The sequence below is a fragment of the Balaenoptera acutorostrata genome, chromosome 6, assembly GCF_949987535.1.
Source record: "Balaenoptera acutorostrata chromosome 6, mBalAcu1.1, whole genome shotgun sequence".
Classification (NCBI taxonomy): domain Eukaryota; kingdom Metazoa; phylum Chordata; class Mammalia; order Artiodactyla; family Balaenopteridae; genus Balaenoptera; species Balaenoptera acutorostrata.
This window is the reverse complement of record NC_080069.1, coordinates 80,186,379-80,205,886: the sequence shown is the minus strand read 5'-3', so window position 1 is coordinate 80,205,886 and position 19,508 is coordinate 80,186,379. Positions and strand designations below refer to the sequence as shown.

The 19,508-nt window shown below is 38.8% G+C and overlaps 2 protein-coding genes across 2 annotated transcripts in view; both read left to right on the top strand.

The window, feature by feature from the left end:
• Nucleotides 1-2,753: 2,753 nt before the first annotated feature.
• C6H9orf40 (chromosome 6 C9orf40 homolog) lies at nucleotides 2,754-8,098 on the top strand. Its single transcript, XM_057548611.1, has 2 exons — nucleotides 2,754-3,462; nucleotides 7,519-8,098. The coding sequence occupies exons 1-2, from the start codon at nucleotides 3,031-3,033 to the stop codon at nucleotides 7,675-7,677; spliced, it is 591 nt and encodes a 196-aa protein (XP_057404594.1). The 5' UTR covers nucleotides 2,754-3,030; the 3' UTR covers nucleotides 7,678-8,098.
• A 150-nt stretch (nucleotides 8,099-8,248) lies between these two features.
• Nucleotides 8,249-19,508, top strand: part of TRPM6 (transient receptor potential cation channel subfamily M member 6) — a 199,027-nt gene continuing 187,767 nt past the window's right edge. Inside the window, exons 1-3 of the mRNA XM_057548608.1 lie at nucleotides 8,249-10,226; nucleotides 12,219-12,481; nucleotides 14,380-14,525. The gene's annotated coding sequence lies outside the window, so the exon portion shown is untranslated. The remainder of the gene's footprint in view (nucleotides 10,227-12,218; nucleotides 12,482-14,379; nucleotides 14,526-19,508) is intronic.

The following is a 19,508-nucleotide window of genomic DNA, read 5'->3' as shown; positions in this document are numbered from 1 at the left end:
ATGTGGAAGCAAAAATATAAAACCATAAAATGTCTAGAACTGGGACAGGAAAGGACTTCTTAAACAAGATGTAATATGTGTAAACCAGAAAAGAAAACATTGATAAACTTGACTACATTAAAATTAAGGTATCACAGAGAGTAAAAATACAAGACACAAATTGGGAGGAAATATTTATAATATTTACAACACCTACTACCCATAAGAACATTGCTTTCTAGAATATAAAAGAAGCTCTTCCAAATCAGAAAAAACCCAACTAAACCAATTTTTTTAAAGGGCAAAGAATTTAACAATCCTTTTACAAAAAGCTAGAGATCCAAGTTGGGCCAAGCAGAGACTGGGATTAGGCAGGGTGGTCTTGAGGCAGAGGTGGTGGTGAAAGGGCCAATGCCTTAAACAAGACAAAAAAGAAGCATAAACTAAACAAAGAAAAGATTGATAATTTAGACCACATTTAAGTTTAGAACTTGTTCAACAAGACACCATGCAGAGTAAAGAGCCAGGATTACTGCTCCAGGAATGGTCCATAAACCATATAAAAAGATGTCCAATTTCACTGGGGAAATACAAACTGAGGCCACAATGAGATACCATATCACACTGCTCTGGTAAGACCATACTCAGTTTACTGGTGAGGATGTGACAAAAAGGCATCTCTCGTCCTCTACTAGAATGATAAACTGGTGAAAAGCACTTTGGGAAGCTTTGGCACTACCTAGTCCAGGTGAAGTTAAACATATTCTACAACTCAGTAATTCCACTCTGTAGAGACATTCTTGCACATGTGCCTTAGAAATTATGAACAAGCATGCTCATAGCACACTATTTGTAACTGCAAAAATCTGAACAAACTGAAACGTTTATCAACAATGAAGTGGATTCATATGATGGAATACTATACTTAATACAAATGAATGAAATATGATTACATGCATAAAAATATGAAATAAGAAAAATAAGAAAGCAAATGACCCAATTTTAAAATTGGGCAAAAATAAAATAAAATAAAATTGGGCAAAATTTGAACATTTTACCAAAGACGATATACAGATAGCAAGTAAGCACTTAGAAGATGCTCAACATCATTAGTCATTAGGGGAATGCAAAGGGATAAACTACAATGGGATACATGAGATACTTATTTAGAAAGATTAACATTAAAGTCTGACTAAACCAACTGTTGGAGAGAATATGTAGGAGCTAGAACTCTCATACACTGCTCGTGGCAACGTAGAATGGTACAACCACTTTGGAAACCAGTTTGGCAGTTTGCTAATAAGTTAAATATACACTTACTATGTGATCCAGCCTTTCCACTCCTAGGTATTTATTCACCCAAGAGAAAAAAAGCCTATGTCCATACAAATGTTCTCAGCAGCTTTATCTGTAATAGCCCCAAACTGAAAGCAACCTACATGTCCATCATCAGTGAATGGATAAACAAATTGTGATATATCCATACATATATATATATATAAATATAAATATCAATAAAATAAATGGAAAATTACTCAGCTATGAAAAAGAATGAAATCTTGCCATCTGCAACATTATGGATGGACCTAGAGAATATTATGCAAAGTGAAGTAAGTCAGAGAAAGACAAATATTGTATCATTTTATTTATATGCGGAATCTAAAAAACAAGTGAGCAAACTTGAGAAGCAGTCATAGATACACAGAACAAACAGGTGGTTGCCAGAGGGGAGGGGGACGCGGGGATGAGAGGAAAACAAAACAAGAGGAAATGGAAAGATCAAACAGAAAAGCTACTGTTTATTACCCTACTTATTATATTTCTGTGCTTATTAATAAACAACTGGTTGCCCTATCTTCTCACAACAGCCTTGAGGTATAGGGGCGTGGGGTAATTAATATATAGGTAGTACCAACCAGTTAGAGGACAGTTATCTTCCTTGCACTCTTTTCCTCTAGAAGATCATAGTAGTTTCTCCCTTCAAAGCACTTATATATAATTTTCTTCCTTACCTTCTTCTTTACTTGGTTACTGTCTTTATTAACTATTAAAATATAAGGTAAATACCTTATATGTTATCGTCTCATTTTCTTTGACAACACACACAAGTTTGATATAACAAAGGTCTTGGAATCTCACTTTTGATCACCGCGCAGAGCAAGCAGGGAATTCTGTGCGCTTCCCACGTAATTGAAGAGGCAAACGATTTTAGGTTTCAGCCGGAAGAGGGCTGTGCTCCAGGATTAGCTCTTAGATGAGCGACGCATCTTCTCTGCAACTTCATCAGTGAATTTTTAATCAAAAGATCAAGGAATGTGGTGCCTACTTCACCTTCCACAACAGCCACTGCAAAACACGCTCGTTGGTTTGTTTTCTTTTGTTTTGTTTTTGCATACTGGCTTTATCTATTTCCCTCAGCTCCGACCCCCGTTCAGCGGTCTGTCTGGCGTAATCATTTAATGTAGCGCTAAAGCCTGTTAATACTAACTTATTAAATTTGTATAATTGTTTTAACCTCCGGGGGACGTCCCGGCGACCACTGACTCAAGGAAGGGAATATTAACATATACACTTTAAGCTCGGGATTTGCACACCCCTCTCCCCGTACCTGAGGAAAAATCACACCCTCCAAGGACACCACCACTCGGCCTTTAATAAACCCGCCGCAGCCTTCCCGCCTCGCCCCGGGGCGCGCACTTCCGGCCGCAGGGGCGCTCGGGAGCTCGCCCCGCGAGCCTCCACCAACCAAAGGCTCCGCCTCGCCGGCGCGAGTGCGTGCGCGCACATTTGTGCGCAGGTTCGAATCTCCGCCGCTTCGTTGCTCCTCAGCGTCCGGCCGCACCTCGGCGGTGGCGAGGGCAGCGTGCGCGGGCTGGGCCGCACCGGCTGCCCCGCCCCCTCCGCCCTCTGCACCTTCCAGCCGCACCCTCGCCCGGACTCGGTCCTCGCCCTTCCTAGCGCTCTGCACGCTCCGCCCTCGCTCTCCGCCCCCACAGCTATCGGCGCTCGGCCTCCCGCGCCCGGCGGGCTCCGCCCGAGCCTTCGGGGCCCATGGCCAAGCGGCGTGCGGCCGAGCCCCTGACGTTCCACGTGCCTTGGAAGCGGCTCCTGCTCTGCGACTTTCCTGAGGAGCCGCCGCGGCCACCGCTCTGGATCCCGCCGCCGGGGGCCTCGCATGCCGAGCAGCCCCTCGGCGTCCCGGAGCTGCCCCGAAAGCGTAAAATCGACGCAGGGGGTATGACTGAGCCTTTGGTTTCGCCCAGCAAGCGCCGCGACGGAGGGGACACTGGCGCTCCGGACGGCGCGGAGCGTGAGGGCCGCGGCCTGGAGGCCGGCGAGCCGCCGCCGCTGCTGCAGCCGCCCGTGCGGCCCCGCGGGCCAGGGGAGGAGCCCCGGGGCGTTCGGCCCCCGAGGGGCGGTGGCGACGACGGGGCGGAGCGCGCAGAGTCCCTGCGGGGAGACTGGGGGGCCGCACCGCGCCAGGTAGGGGCTGGCGGTGGGCTGGGCGCTCCGGCGGGGGACGGGAGGCGGGGCCCGGGGTGAGGGGAAAAAGGGTCACACTTTCCCGGGCACTGCGCGTCCCGGGAAGGAACCGATCGTTCCCCTCTAGACTCGTGTTCGTCGCGACGCCCCAAAAGATGAAAAGCCGGGATCCTCGCCGCAAGAATGAACACCGACCCCACGCCCCAGGCAGCACACCGGGGGCCCCAGAGCCCACCTTTGGCAACGTTTTGGGAGAGTCCGACGAGCTGAGAGCACTAAGCTAAACTAGGGGGAGACAGATCGTTGGGTGAGGTAGTAGACGTGGCCTTGCACCTTCAGCATCTGTGCTGTCCAAGAGGGAAGCAGGGGCGTGGGTCATGACAGACTGTAGAACTTGGGGAAGACGTTGACCGTGAACCGCTATAAGTTAAGCTCAACAACAAACGTCAGAGAAAGGTGTACTGCGTCTTCCTTGGTTTAACGATGATTTTTTTTCTGGAATTCGTGATCGATTTCTTTCTAAAGAGGGTGACGAATGTGGTAGCCACCAGTTGGACATCCTTTAGGCATGGTACAGCTCTTTTGGTTGAGAGGAAGGGCCTCCGTATATTGGGAAAAGGCAGTTTTAAAATCTGATCCTATGAAAAAGCATCGTTGAGAATTAATTTGGTTCTTAAGATCAAGCGTCTGTATGAGGATCTTTGGAGAGCTCCTCTTCCTTGGGAAATGAGCCTGCCCTATCACTGCACGTAAGATCTGTCTAGATCTGTGCTATTCAGTGTGGCAGCCACTAGCTATGTGACACAACACCTAAAATGGGACTCGTCCAAATTGAGATGCACTCAAAGTAAAATACACACTAGATTTCGAAGATCTCAAAAAATTTTATATTGAATACACCTTGAAATAATCTGGAGATATTGGATTGAATATATTAAAATTCATTTCACTTATTTCTTTTACTTTTTTAATATGGCCATCAGAAAATTTCGAATTACGTTTGTGGCTGGCATTTTGTATTTATTGGGCAGCGTTGGTCTAATCTTTGGAATTCAAGTTGCGTTTCGGCAGTTCTGGGTTGAACCAGGAGCTTTGGGGGTGGAAGAGCCAAATGTAGAGCCCAGACTTCACCAAATTCTCTTCAACTACTCCATCATAGCATCCTCCCCACATTTTTCCATTGTCTCAAGTATCTTATGCAGAATTTATCAAACACCTTGCCAATAAAATACAGTAGTTGGGAAAGATCTTTTTCTGTGGTCATGAGAAATTATCCTTTAGATATAATTATTGTGATGAGCATTTCTGGATGAAACTATAAATTGTAAATATTTCTACCCCCAGTTTTCTTGGAATTTAGAAAACATGAGCCTTATTTAGATTTTTTTTTCTTCGGACTGCTTTTAGATAGCATTTATGTTTTGAAAGTAGAATAAAGAATTAGAATTTCCAATTAAATCATGTCACACCAATGTGCAAAACCTGAAAAAACAAAAATCCAGAGTGACAGTCATCCAGACCTATTTGGTATGGAGATAAGTACTGTGTAGTTTGCAAACTTGACCATTTTTGGTACCCAACCCATACTTAGGCTTGTCTTTCCTACCAGAATATACTGACTGCAGTATGCCACAAATTGATAAGAGGGACATGGAAATGGCAGGTAAGCAAAGGAATTTTTTAGTAAACTGACACAGACATTTGCTTAGAATCTCCTAGACACACCTGTGTCTTCTTCCACAGCAGTGACCACATCTGACAGCTCTCTGCTTGTAGTCACTACAAGCCTGTGACAGGGAACAAGCTTGCCTCTAGGGGTTCCTTCTTCATCAAGACTAGTCCCCTGTTCTCTTTTGGCAAAAGCCCAGAAACCCTCATGTTCCTTTCTTTTTCTGTTCCTTGAGCTGCTTCTTTGTGCAAACAATTTTCTCCAGCTTCCGTCTTTCTTTCCTGCCACCAAAGATGCATGGTTTTTGTTTTAAGGATCTTACAGCCAAGGGAAAATAGGATATAGCAAAAACATGTAGAAGTTAAAAAGCTTTTTCAGTTCATGCAGCAAATGTCTCCCTGGTTCCTGTTTTGCTCAGAAAAGAGGTTAAGTCCCTACCCTTAACCTTGGGATCTCATTTGGGAAGAATTTCCTCAAATATGTCCTTTCCATATTGAGGATGCAATCTAGGCAGAATCGTGGTACCTATTTTTCTGTCCTAGAACCTCAGAATATTTGAGTTGTTTCAGGTGTTTTTTTAACCGGACAACTAAAATAAAACCAGGTATTACTTCAATAAATATTCATGTATTTTCTCATGTTAGTGTAACTTTAGTGTCACTTTATGCAAATTGAGTACTCTGTCGGTGCTGGCCCTTACTGTTAAATACTTTAAATAGAAAGGAAGCAGAAATGTTGTGATTTTGGTTCATAGTGATATTGGTTCGTAGGCTTCTTGGGATATAATAACTAGCTATATTGGGCATTTATAGTGCTAAACTGTAATTTGCACAAGAGCCTTTCTGCTTTTTTACCAATGATGAAAGAGACCTAGGTCGAGATCAGAGTTAATGGGTGGAGGAGTTATCATGCTAGCCCAGGTCTGTCTGGTGGCAAAGTCTGTGCTCTTAGCTACTAGGTTATAGTGACCTCATTAAGGATCTTTTTTGGTTTGTTTTTATAAGTAGATCATTTGAACAATAGTTTTTTTTTCCAAAAGACAGAGAAATAGGTCCTTGTTCTTAACCCTATTTACTTATTAAAATTAAGTTTTTCTTGGCATCCTTTGAGTTATTACATTTTTATCCCAGTGTTAAGGAATTCCAAAGAGACTCTTAATTCTCTTAAGCCTTAGTGTCTAAGGCAGTGAATAAACTTATTATTGAGAAGACCTGTGCTCCCCATTTAAGTAACTAGCCACATGTGGCTATTGAGCATTGAAATGGGGCTAGTCTGAATAGTGCTGGAAGTGTAAAATACCTGGCAGATTTTGAAAACTTTTAGTTAGACAAAAAGAATGTAAAATATCTCATTAATTTTTAAAAATACTGACTGCATGTTGAAATGATAGTATTTTGGCTTTATTAGGTCAAGTAAAATTTTAAGATTAATTTCACCTGTTTCTTTTTACTTTTTTTTTTAACTGAAGTTACTAGAAAATTTTAAATTACATATGTGGCTTTCATTATATTTCTGTTGGTTAATGCTGCTATAGCAAGTATGAACCTAAAGTACAAACACAGCTTAGTAGACTAAGTATAGATATATAGATATCCATCTGGGAAAGGTGTTAACCTTCAAAATGGTCACTTTGGAAGCCTATATGTAATTGCAATGCCACTTCCTTTGCACAAAGTATTTTAGTTTTGTGCCAGTTTTGAACTTCATTGGAATATCAACTTCACTTCATAGTTACTTGAAACAATTTTATAGCCTGTTACAGTAAGCTGTTGAATTTTGAAGGGGCCAGCATTCACTTGGATTTATCAGTTTTGGTATCTTGACTCATGTCTTGTACAAAATGGTATCTTTAATAAAATGACCAGTTTAAGATTTTCTTGTTATTTACCATGTTTTTATTCTAATGCTTTTTAGAAGGTTGTCAAAATATTTTAGCCTACGTCAAGTCAATCCCTTAAAATACCAAACATCAGGAAAATGACCAAAAGTAAATTTTAAGATGTGTGCATGTGTTTTTTAAGTAAATTGTTTTCCTCACTGAAAGGTAAAAAATTTTAAGACCATCTTCAGGCATTATTTTTTGGTTGAAAAATGGAAGAAAATTCTGGGAAGAGAAGCTCTTGGAGGAAATTCTTTTAAATTTAAACTACTAACAGGAAATACTTTCACAAATTCATGAATATGAAAATGCACAGATTTGACTGAGTCCATGAAGTACTTTGATTAGGCAGAATTAAAAATATATATTTGTTGAAGATGCAAAGTTAAAGACTGCAAAATCTTAACGTGAGTTTGCTTTTAAAACAGAAAAAAATTTGTTTCATGAAAAAACTTAATTTTTTCTACACCATTGATGTACTTTCATCTCTCTCTTCTTTTCACTAAAGCTCGATGAAGAATTTTGGCAGTATAACACCTTCCAGTACTGGAGGAATCCTTTACCACCTATTGATCTGGCAGACATTGAAGATGTAAGTGAAGACAACCTGACAGAAACAACACTTCAGGACAAGAATGAAGTTGTTGAGATCGATATGGAGTCCTGACAGAAGGAGCTGAAGAAATGGGTTTTTCTGAATTTGAGGAGACATCTCTAAGTGAATTTCTGTATTCTTAAGGGAAAAAGTTATTTTCCATACTTGATGTGATATCATCCCCAAACCTGAAAAATGAGGAAAAGTTGTTTTAAAGATAAATGCCTGCAGTCACTACTATACCTCCCGATAGGGATTTGTCAAGGATATAGTGCAGTTATAGGAGAAGTATTTTATGTATGCATTCTTAAGAAAAATTTATGTTTAGGTTCTAAATTTGAAGATATCAATCTTATAAAAAGGAATTGTGACAGTTTTAGAAATAGATGGGAAACATTCAGATATTCCTCTTGTTGCACCAAAAAGTTAATTTGTGGTACATGAAATGAATATTGTTTTATAATAACTTATTAATAAAATGCTTTCTAATACATTTCATCGACTCTTCTTCGTTGAACAAATAGCTGACTTAAACATCTATGCAAACTTAAAATGTGGGGGATTCTTTCTGAAACCTGGTATTTTAAAAGAGCTTTCTAAATGTACAGTAGTGAAAATTTTAATTTGGGTAGGATGTTTGCATAACTTCCAATATTTAATGTTTGTTAAACTTGACTTTGGGCAATCAAAGATGGATAAAGAACAAAGAGAAATGAGTAGGTGCTTCCTCCCCCTTTTCCCAGGATAGGAGGAAAGAAATTTATTATATTTCTTTTTCTTTTATTTTTAAAATTTCTTGGTTTTGAATTGCTTTGAGGGCATGCTGTTTATTGCTTATTATTTTAGACTTGTACTTGTCAACACTGACAACACTTCAGATGGGCCCCACTCTTGACAAATTCTCATATAATTGTTCTGAGGTGGGCTTTGGGTGTAGCTATTTTTTTAAGCACCAGTCTTCCTTCTTCCCATTCCTCAAATGAGCAGGCCAGTTCAAGAACCACTAGACTAATGATTGTTTTTCCTGTTTAAAGGAGATAACTAACTTGAGCTGAAGCACTGCCTCCTTAGTTAGCTTTGTTTTTATTTTGCTCTGTTGATGGCTTTGTTACAACTGAATTATTGTGTCATTATTACTGTTTCATTGTTAAAGAAATAAAGTAAGCAATTTGTGTTTAAGTTATATTAATAACTAAGTTACTAATAACTTAGTAATTAAGTTAATTTTTGTATTGTATTCAGAATGTTGGCTTTGTAATTGACTAACTCATCTTGCTTGTATATTTTTTGTTGTTGTTAATGACATTAGACCCAAAATTTAGGAAAGATGATAAATGCCAATGAGAGAGAGAGAGAACCACCAATGTTTTGTGTGTACTGTAGGATTTAAGTATGGGTTGACATTAATAATATTCTAGAACAGAAGACAAACTGTATAATTAAGGGTTTGAAGTCAGACAGTTCAAAGTCTTGGCCTGCCACTTTCTACCTGTGTAACATTAAGCAAGTTATTTTTCATCTCCAAGCTCCAGATGCCTCACTTGTAAAATGAGAAACAATAAATAGTATCTACCTCAGACTATGTTTATTGTCAAGCAGTATACTAAGTACCTGCAACATCTTGTTTAATTCTCGTAATGATCTTATGGGTACAAAAAAAATAATTGGAATAAATGTGCTTCCTATAGTTGCACTTCATTCCACTTTAAATTGCTACTAGAAGTTTAAGAATAAGAGTTGGGATTGAAGAAATAGCAAACAAAGCAGGCAGGCGGGGGGAAGAAGCAGTTAAAGTACTGTGGAAAGGATAAACTTTCTTCCTCCTTTCTCTTTGACCTGAGGGTAGGAAGGTGTTCATTTTTTATTTTTGGAAGGTGTCTATTTTTGTGCACTGCTCTTCCTAGTGCCTGAACAGTGCCTGCCACATAGTGGTCAGTCAATAAATATTGCATGAACGAATGAATGGGTGTTCCTATTTGTTGATGGGAGGGTCATGCCAGCAATTTTAGACCATTTCCTAAAGATGCAAATACAAAAGTTTTGTTACAGAGATCCAGTAGTAAAACATTGGAAATGTGCTAACTTTATTATATTTATTGTATAGTAACGTAAGGACAAAGACATGTCCCCTGGATGAACAATAGGAGGTGGTTACTTTGACAAGAAGTTTCATCGGACACCACACTGCAGTGTCTGAGTGAAGGAGATCCAAAGAGTAGCTTGGATGACTTTTTCAAGCATATGTCAAAAAACATCAAAACCATAAGGTAGGACTTCCCTGGTGGCACAGTGGTTAAGAATTTGCCTGCCAATCCAGGGGACACGGGTTCGATCCCTGGTCCGGGAAGATCCCACATGCCACGGAGCAGCTAAGCCTGTGTGCCTTAACTACTGAGCCTGCACTCTAGAGCTTGCGAGTCATAACTACTGAGCCCATGTGCCGCAGCTACTGAAGCCCACGGCCTAGAGCCTGAGCTCTGCAACAAGAGAAGCCACCGCAATGAGAAGCCTGCACACTGCAATGAAGAGTAGCTCCTGCTCGCCGCAACTAGAGAAAGCCTGCGCACAGCAACAAAGACCCAACGCAGCCAAAAATAAATAAATAAAACAAAAAAAATAAGGTAAAGATTCACGGAAAACACTTGCTGTTAACATGTTAAAAGATTTAATATTTTTATGTAGGTGTATATATAAGTACAATGTAAACATTTGCACATATATGTTAAATATGTATAATACACACATGCAGGGTGTGTGTGTGTGTATATATACATATATATACAGAGAGAGATTTGAAATAATTTTGTCCTTTAAAAAAAAGTTGTTAATTTAGTAACCCTCAGGTAACTTGGCAAAATTGCATTGTGGATAAATTGAGATGGAAATTAAAAAGTAGGTTTTGCTTTTTCTTTTTTTTTTTTTTTAACTTGTATGCCCTTCACCCAGATTCCCTATTGTAATATCTTACATTATCACAGTATGATTATGAACATAAGGAAATTAGCATCAATATAATTCTATTATACTTTGATGAGGACATGGAAAGAGTGACTTAAGACAACTCTTTTAAAGAATATGTCAAAAACCTAAAAAAAAGGAAGGTTCAGATTTCACCATTGTCTTATTAACATCCCTTTTCTGTCTTATTAACATCCCTTTTCTGCCTCAAGATTCAATCCATGTCATATATTTAGTTGTACCTCCTTAGTTCTCTTTAAACAATTCCTCAGAATTTCTTTGCCTTTCATGATCTTGATACTTTTTGACGAGTATTCTGGTTAGTTATTTTATCAGATGGCACTCAATTTCTGTTTGTTACTTCCCATAATTATGCATTTTTGATAAGAACTCCATAGAAGTGATGTAACCTTAGTGCATCATACCAGGAGGCATGGGATGTCAGTTTGTCTCTTTATTGGTGATTGTAACTGATTACTTGGTCAAGGGGGTGTCTGCCAGGTTTCTCTCTTGTAAAGTTACAATTTCCTCCTTTGTAATTAATAATTATCTTTTGGAAAGATACTTCGAAACTATATAAATTTATCATTCTGCCCACAAATTTTAGAATCTTGATGATTCTTGCCTGAAATACTTATTTCTCTGGTATCTGTCAAATGGTAATTTTCTATTTCCATCATCCCTAGTATATTTATTTATTGGAATTCTACTGTAAAGGAAGAGCTTTCCTTTCATCCTCATTTCTATATTCAGTTGTTTATATCAGTATAGACTAATGAGTATATATTTTATTCTATGAGTTATAATCTGTTACTATCATTATTTTGTTGCACAAATCCTAGGTTTAGCCATTGGGAGTCCCTTCAAGTTGGCTCTTGTGCCTTCCCCTTTTTAAATGTATTTTATTATTTATTGTGTGAATACTGGTTAATATTGGCAGTGCACTTTTGCATTTACAAGGTCTCTGGATGGAAATCAGTGCCAGCTGTGGCAACTCTGTTACTCACTAAACAGTTTGAGCCTTGGTATCCTCCTCAGAAAATGGGGACACTAATACTTCCCTCAGAGGAGCAGAGTTGGGGTGAAATGATATGGTGGCTGTGGGGAAACCATAGTGGGCACTACATACATATCTCTCTTCTTTTACAGTACTTGAAATGCATGTATTCACTATCTTTCAGATAGGTAGATGGATAGATAGACAGACAGATAGATAACTATTAGTGATCTCTCAATACCTGAAGTTGATTGAGGAAAACACTCTAGAAAGATCAGTTTTAAAGAATTTCAGCTGTTGAATTATCTGGAGTCCACAGACCTAAACAGTAATACCATAACACCTTATATTTGTTGATTGCTGTATCTTGTATTCTAATGATATGACCCTGTGATAGGCAGAGATGGGCCCCAAGATTCCCAGACCCTGTTGTTAACATCCAGTTATTTGATCAAACACTAATTTAGGTACTACGTGAATACCTTTGCAGATATAATTAAGGTCTCAAACAAGTTGACCTTAAGATAGGGAGATGAGTTGGTGGGCCTGATCTAATCATACAAGCCCTTTAAATATGGGTGGAGAGGCTAGAGAAGTCAGAGAGATACAGAGTGGAGGAGGGATTCAATCTGAGAGTAATTTTCATCTGGCTTTGAAGATGGAGGGAGCCCATGTGACAAGAACCTGAGAGCAACCACCAGAGGCCGAGGGCCTAAGTCCTGGTGACAACCCAGAAAGAAAATGGGACCCCAGTCCTACAACCTCAAGGATCAACTCAGCCAACAACCTGAATGAACTTGGAAGTGGATTCTTCCCCAGAACCTTCAGAAGGAACATAGCCTGGCTGACACCTTGATTTCAGCTTAATGATACTCTCAACAGAGAACGTTACATGTCAAGCTGGACTTCTGACATTTAGAAGTGAGTTAATCTGGACTTCTGACATTTAGAAGTGAGTTAATAAATTGATAAATTTTGTTCTGTTTTTCCAGGCTGCTTAGTTTGTGGCAACTTATTATGCAGCAATAGACAGCTAATACAGACCCCATCACTTTTTAACACTTCCTTAGCTTCTCACACAAGATGTTTGGCACAGATGTTTCTCTTGTAATTTCTCTACCCTAGTCCTGAAATTATTTCTCCAAAAAGCCCTGATTCCTTTACTAGAGAATGGTATTTAGAAATGAGCTCAGTGCAAGATCTGCTCATTGGTATTGGGTATCATTCCTTTTAGGTCCTCTCAGCTGACAGAACAATAAAATATATTTTGTGTATACAACTAATGTGTTTCTATATGTATCTGTGTATACATATTTTAATTATTTATTTATTTTTATTTTTGGCTGCACGGCTTGTGGGATCTTAGTTCCCCACCAGGGATCGAACCCATGCCCCCTGCAGTGCAACCATGGAGTCCTAACCACTGGACCGCCAGGGAATTCCTATACATATTTTTAAGTGGATTTTTAAAACATTTAAAAATATTTAAAAACACTTGAATTCATACTGATAAACATGACAGGGTTCATTTTATCTTCCCATCTTTCCTTATTTGTAACTCCTTTCTCCAACTGTGAGAAAATGAGGCTTTTCATCCACAGTATATTTATTTACTCAGTCCTCAAATACATATAACATAGTTTGTAAACTGCTAACCCATACTTCTGTAATAAGTAGGCGGCTAATTAGAGCAAAATATTTGTATACACTTTTCTTTTTGTCTTTAGTCTTTGGATATGCAATTAAAATATTGTTTCCCAAAGTTACTTCATTTGATTCTACTTTCCCATCCCTCTCTTCAAAGTGGTTATGTTATTTATTTGTAATATAGTTGGATTCAGTTTCTATTTTGTTTTGACTTTCCATCTATGTTCTTTTAATTTTATAAGTTTGTAAAACATTCACATAGTTCTACAAGTCAGAACTATACAAAAATGTATCATCAGAGAAGTCATTCCCCCTAAATATTTTACCCCACTCTCACTCCCCTATTTTTCCTACTTTGTCACTTGCCCCTGTAAGTAAAAATCTCATTAATTTCTGATTTGTTCTGTTGTTTTTATTTTTGCACTAGTGGGCAGGTAGACATGTAAATTTCTTCTTTATTTATATATATAATTCATACAAATTTATTATAAAACTATGATTCTAATAAATGAGTAATGGACATGCATTAAACTACAAAAAATAGTTTATAAAAGAAAAAAATATACGTGAGTATAAAAAATAAACATTTCTAATCAATTGTGGTCCTAAATTTAAAACAAGATACTATAATATTTTTCTATATAAATTGGCAAAAGTTGCAGATAATGCTTTAGTTTTAGTAACACCTTTCTGTAAAGCAATTTGATAATATGCTTTCAGAGCCTTATTATAATTTGAACTGGTAATTCTATGTCTAAAAATTATCCTAAAGAAATAATCAGAAAATTAGATGCACACTTATTATTTGTAGTGTTATTTGTAATAGCAAAATATTAGAAATAAACAAAAAATAGCTTTAAAGAGAATGGATGGGTAATTTAAATATGTGTAATAGAAGATAATGAAATCATAAAATAGTGTTAAGAATTTTTAATGATATAGAAAAATGCTTAAAAATAAAAAAAATTAGGACTTTAAGAGTTGATCAAGGTGGAGTAAACTCAGTACACTCTCTCTTTCCCACTAATTACAACTAAAAACTCTAGCTAAAACATACCTGTGGTCTCTGAAAACTAAATGAAAGCATTACTGGAGTGGAAACAGAAGTCAAATTTGGCAAAGCAACTCATACAGCGTTGTTTTCTGGTTTTATTTCTTACTCTTTTCCCCAGCTTTGAACCAAGAGTGAACACCCAGCAGAACTGCAGTGGCAGCATGGGCAGCTCAAATTCTGAGAGAAGCTTCGCTTTTTGGGTAGAAGACCAGGAAAGGGAGCTGCTTTGAGCAGGAGAGAGAATTCTGGAGATGAGAGAGCTGGGTAAGTGATCCCATAATTCTGTATGTAAACTGGCACTAATCCTGGGCTCATCCCTAAGGTACACATGCATGGCACAGACTGAAAGCTATATAGCAAAGGCTTTGAGAACTAAACAACAGTATGAACTTCTGCCCAATTTCTTCACTGATGTCTGAGTGATGCATGCATGGGACTGGCACATAGGAGCACAGGACAGGTCCTGGGCTTTTGTTTCTTGGAAGATTTTTAATCACAGTTTCAATTTCAGTGCTTGTGATTGGTCTGTTCATATTTTCTATTTCTTCCTGGTTCAGTATCGGCAGGTTGTGCATATATAAGAATTTGTCCATTTCTTCAAGGTTGTCCATTTTATTGGCATAGAGTTGCTTGTAGTAATCTCTCATGATCGTTTGTATTTCTGCAGTGTCAGTTGTTCCTTCTCCTTTTTCATTTCTAATTCTATTGATTTGAGTCTTCTCCCATTTTTTCTTGATGAGTCTGGCTAATGGTTTATCAATTTTGTTTATCTTCTCAAAGAACCAGCTTTTAGTTTTATTGATCTTTGCTATTGTTTCCTTCATTTCTTTTTCATTTATTTCTGATCTGATCTTTATGATTTCTTTCCTTCTGCTATCTTTGGGGTTTTTTTGTTCTTCTTTCTCTAAGTGCTTTAGGTGCAAGGTTAGGTTGTTTATTCGAGATGTTTCCTGTTTCTTGAGGTTGGCTTGTATTGCTATAAACTTCCCTCTTAGAACTGCTTTTGCTGCATCCCATAGGTTTTGGGTCGTCGTGTCTCCATTGTCATTTGTTTCTAGGTACTTTTTGATTTCCCCTTTGATTTCTTCAGTGATCACTTCGTTATTAAGTAATGTATTGTGTAGCCTCCATGTGTTTGTATTTTTTACAGATCTTTTCCTGTAATTGATATCTAGCCTCATAGCGTTGTGGTCGGAAAAGATACTTGATAGATTTCAATTTTCTTAAATTTACCAAGGCTTGATTTGTGACTCAAGATATGATCTATCCTGGAGAATGTTCTATGAGCACTTGAGAAAAATGTGTATTCTGTTGTTTTTGGATGGAATGTCCTATAAATATCAATTAAGTCCATCTTGTTTAATGTATCATTTAAAGCTTGTGTTTCCTTATTTATTTTCATTTTGGATGGTCTGTCCATTGGTGAAAGTGGGGTGTTAAAGTCCCCTACTATGATTGTGTTACTGTCGATTTCCCCTTTTATGGCTGTTAGTATTTGGCTTATGTATTGAGGTGCTCCTATGTTGGGTGCATAAATATTTACAATTGTTATACCTTCTTCTTGGATTGATCCCTTGATCATTATATACTTTCCTTCTTTGTCTCTTGTAGTAGTCTTTATTTTAAAGTCATTTTGTCTGATATGAGAATTGCTACTCCAGCTTTCTTTTGACTTACATTTGCATGGAATATCTTTTTCCATCCCCTCACTTTCAGTCTGTATGTGTCCCTGGGTCTGAAGTGGGTCTCTTGTAGACAGCATCTATATGGGTCTTGCTTTTGTATCCATTCAGCCAGTCTGTGTCTTTTGGTGGGAGCATTTAATCCATTTACATTTAAGGTAATTATTGATATGTATGTTCCTATTCCCATTTTCTTAAATGTTTTGGGTTTGTTATTGTAGGTGTTTTCCTTCTCTTGTGTTTCTTGCCTAGAGAAGTTCCTTTAGCATTTGTTGTAAAGCTGGTTTGGTGGTGATGAACTCTCTCAGCTTTTGCTTGTCTGTAAAGGTTTTAATTTCTCCATCAAATCTGAATGAGATCCTTGCTGGGTAGAGTAATCTTGGTTGTAGGTTTTTCCCTTTCATCACTTTAAATATGTCCTGCCACTCCCTTCTGGCTTGCAGAGTTTCTGCTGAAAGATCAGCTGTTAACCTTATGGGGATTCCCTTGTGTGTTATTTGTTGTTTTTCCCTTGCTGCTTTTAATATGTTTTCTTTATATTTAATTTTTGATAGTTTGATTAATATGTGTCTTGGCGTGTTTCCCCTTGGATTTATCCTGTGTGGGACTCTCTGTGCTTTCAGGACTTGATTAACTATTTCCTTTCCCATATTAGGGAAGTTTTCAACTATAATCTCTTCAAATATTTTCTCAGTCCCTTTCTTTTTCTCTTCTTCTTCTGGGACCCCTATAATTCGAATGTTGGTGCATTTAATGTTGTCCCAGAGGTCTCTGAGACTGTCCTCAGTTCTTTTCATTCTTTTTTCTTTATTCTTCTCTGCAGTAGTTATTTCCACTATTTTATCTTCCAGGTCAGTTACCCGTTCTTCTGCCTCAGTTATTCTGCTATTGATCCCTTCTAGAGTATTTTTAATTTCATTTATTGTGTTTTTCATTGTTGCTTGGTTCCTCTTTAATTCTTCTATGTCTTTGTTAAATGCTTCTTGCATTTTTGTCTATTCTATTTCCAAGATTTTGGATCATCTTTACTATCATTATTCTGAATTCTTTTTCAGGTAGACTGCCTATTTCCTCTTCATTTGTTAGGTCTGGTGTGTTTTTACCTTGCTCCTTCATCTGCTGTGTGTTTTTCTGTCTTCTCATTTTGCTTATCTTACAGTGTTTGGGGTCTCCTTTTCACAGGCTGCAGGTTCGTAGTTCCCTTTATTTTTGGTATCTGTCCCCAGTGGCTGAGGTTGGTTCAGCGGGTTGTGTAGGCTTCCTGGTGGAGGGGACTAGTGCCTGAGTTCTGGTGGATGAGGCTGGATCTTGTCTTTCTGGTGGGCATGTCCACGTCTGGTGGTGTGTTTTGGGGTGTCTGTGGCCTTATTATGATTTTAGGCAGCCTCTCTGCTAATGGAAGGGGCTGTGTTCCTGTCTTGCTAGTTGTTTGGCATAGGGTGTCCAGCACTGTAGCTTGCTGGTCGTTGAGTGAAGCTGGGTCTTGGTGTTGAGATGGAGATCTCTGAGAGACTTTCACCATTTGGTATTACGTGGAGCTGGGAGGTCTCCTGTGGACCAGTGTCCTGAAGTTGGCTCTCCCACCTCAGAGGCACAGCCCTGATGCCTGGGTGGAGCACCAAGAGCCTTCCATCCACATGGCTCAGAATAAAAGGGAGAAAAAATAGAAAGAAAGAAAGAGTATAAAATAAAATAAAATAAAGATAAAATAAAATAAATCTATTATAATAAAAATTAAGAAAAAAATTATTAAGAAAAATTTATTAAGAAATAAAATAAGCATTTTCAGAACTCTAATGAAAAACTGATGAACTCATAAAAGTGCTAACAAAAGATCAAGATGAAAAAAAAAATTAATTACATGGGACTGAGTGAACTGAGGAGGATGAGTATAATTTTTGTGACTTTCTGTCTGAATTAAAAAAAAAAAATCCCACAAGGACGCAGAGGCAAAGAATATACAAATCAATTTTCACTGCAAAGTAAAGGAGCTGTTACAGTGGAGGATTACTGGACTGAATGTCAATATTATGACATAGTATGAGTGTGTTTCACGTTTGGTAATTGCAATCATTGTTGCTTTTGTTGTGGTCATCCATGTACAATGCTTGGTGTCAGTCTATTTATCTCTTGTAAAAATAAAATACAGTGTGTGTGTGGAAAAAAAAAAAAAAGAAAAGGTGTGGGGTCAGGGGGTGGCTCTCTTACAGAGAAAAATGTCAAGGACATGATAGAATTGGAAAGCCACTATTTTACAACTGCAAAGTAATAACTAACCTTGAGTACAACACTCAATTTATTTGTATAATAAGATCACAAGATGATTTCCTGAAAAGAAAAAAAAAAAGAAAGAAAAATATTTTAATTTTTAAAAATAAATTTCTTAATTTTTTAAAATAAAAAATAAGAAGAAAAATATTAAGAAAAAAATAACTTAAGAAAAAAATTTTTTAATTTTTTAAAATAAAAAATAAAAAAAATTATTAAGAAAAAATTAAGAAAAAAATTGTTTAATTTTTTAAAATAAGAAAAAAATTATTAAAAAATTTATTAAGAAAAAAAAATTTTTAAGTACAAACAAACAAACAAAATGGACGGACCGAACCCTAGGACAAATGGTGAAAGCAAAGCTATACAGACAGAATCTCACACAGAAGCATACACATATACACTCACAAAAAGAGGAAAAGGGGAAAAAATAGTATAGCCTGCTGCCAAAGTCCACCTCCTCAATTTGGGATGATTCGTTGTCTATTCAGGTATTCAGCAGATGCAGGTACATCAAGTTGTTTGTGGAGCTTTAATTCGCTGCTTCTGAGGCTGCTGGGAGAGATTTCCCTTTCTCCTCTTTGTTCGTACAGCTCCCAGGGTTCAGCTTTGGATTTGGACCCGCCTCTGCGTGTTACTTGCCTGAGGGCATCTGTTCTTCACTCACACAGGACGGGGTTAAAGGAGCAGCTGCTTCGGGGGCTCTGGCTCACTCAGGCGCGGGGGAGGGAGGGGTATGGATGCAGGGCGAGCCTGCGGCGGCAGAGGCCGGTGTGACGTTGTAGCAGCCTGAGGCGCGCCTTGCGTTCTCCCGGAGAAGTTGTCCCTGGATCACAGGAGCCTAGCAGTGGCGGGCTGCACAGGCTCCCGGGAGGGGTGGTGTGGAGAGTGACCTGTGCTCGCACACAGGCTTCTTGGTGGCGGCAGCAGCAGCCTTAGCGTCTCCTGCCCGTCTCTGGGGTCCGTGCTGAGAGCCGTGGCTCGCGCCCGTCTCTGGAGCTCGTTTAGGCGGCGCTCTGAATCCCCTCTCCTCGCGCACCAGGAAACAAAGAGGCAAGAAAAAGTCTCTTGCCTGTTCGGCAGCTCCAGACCTTTTCCCGGTCTCCCTCCCGGCTAGCTGTGGTGCGCTAACCCCTTCAGGCTGTGTTCACGCCGCCAATCCCAGCCCTCTCCCTGCAATCCAACCGAAGCCGGAGCCTCAGCTCCCAGCCCCCGCCCACCCCGGCGGGTGAGCAGACAAGCCTCTCGGGCTGGTGAGTGCTGCTCGGCACTGATCCTCTGTGCGGGAATCTCTCCG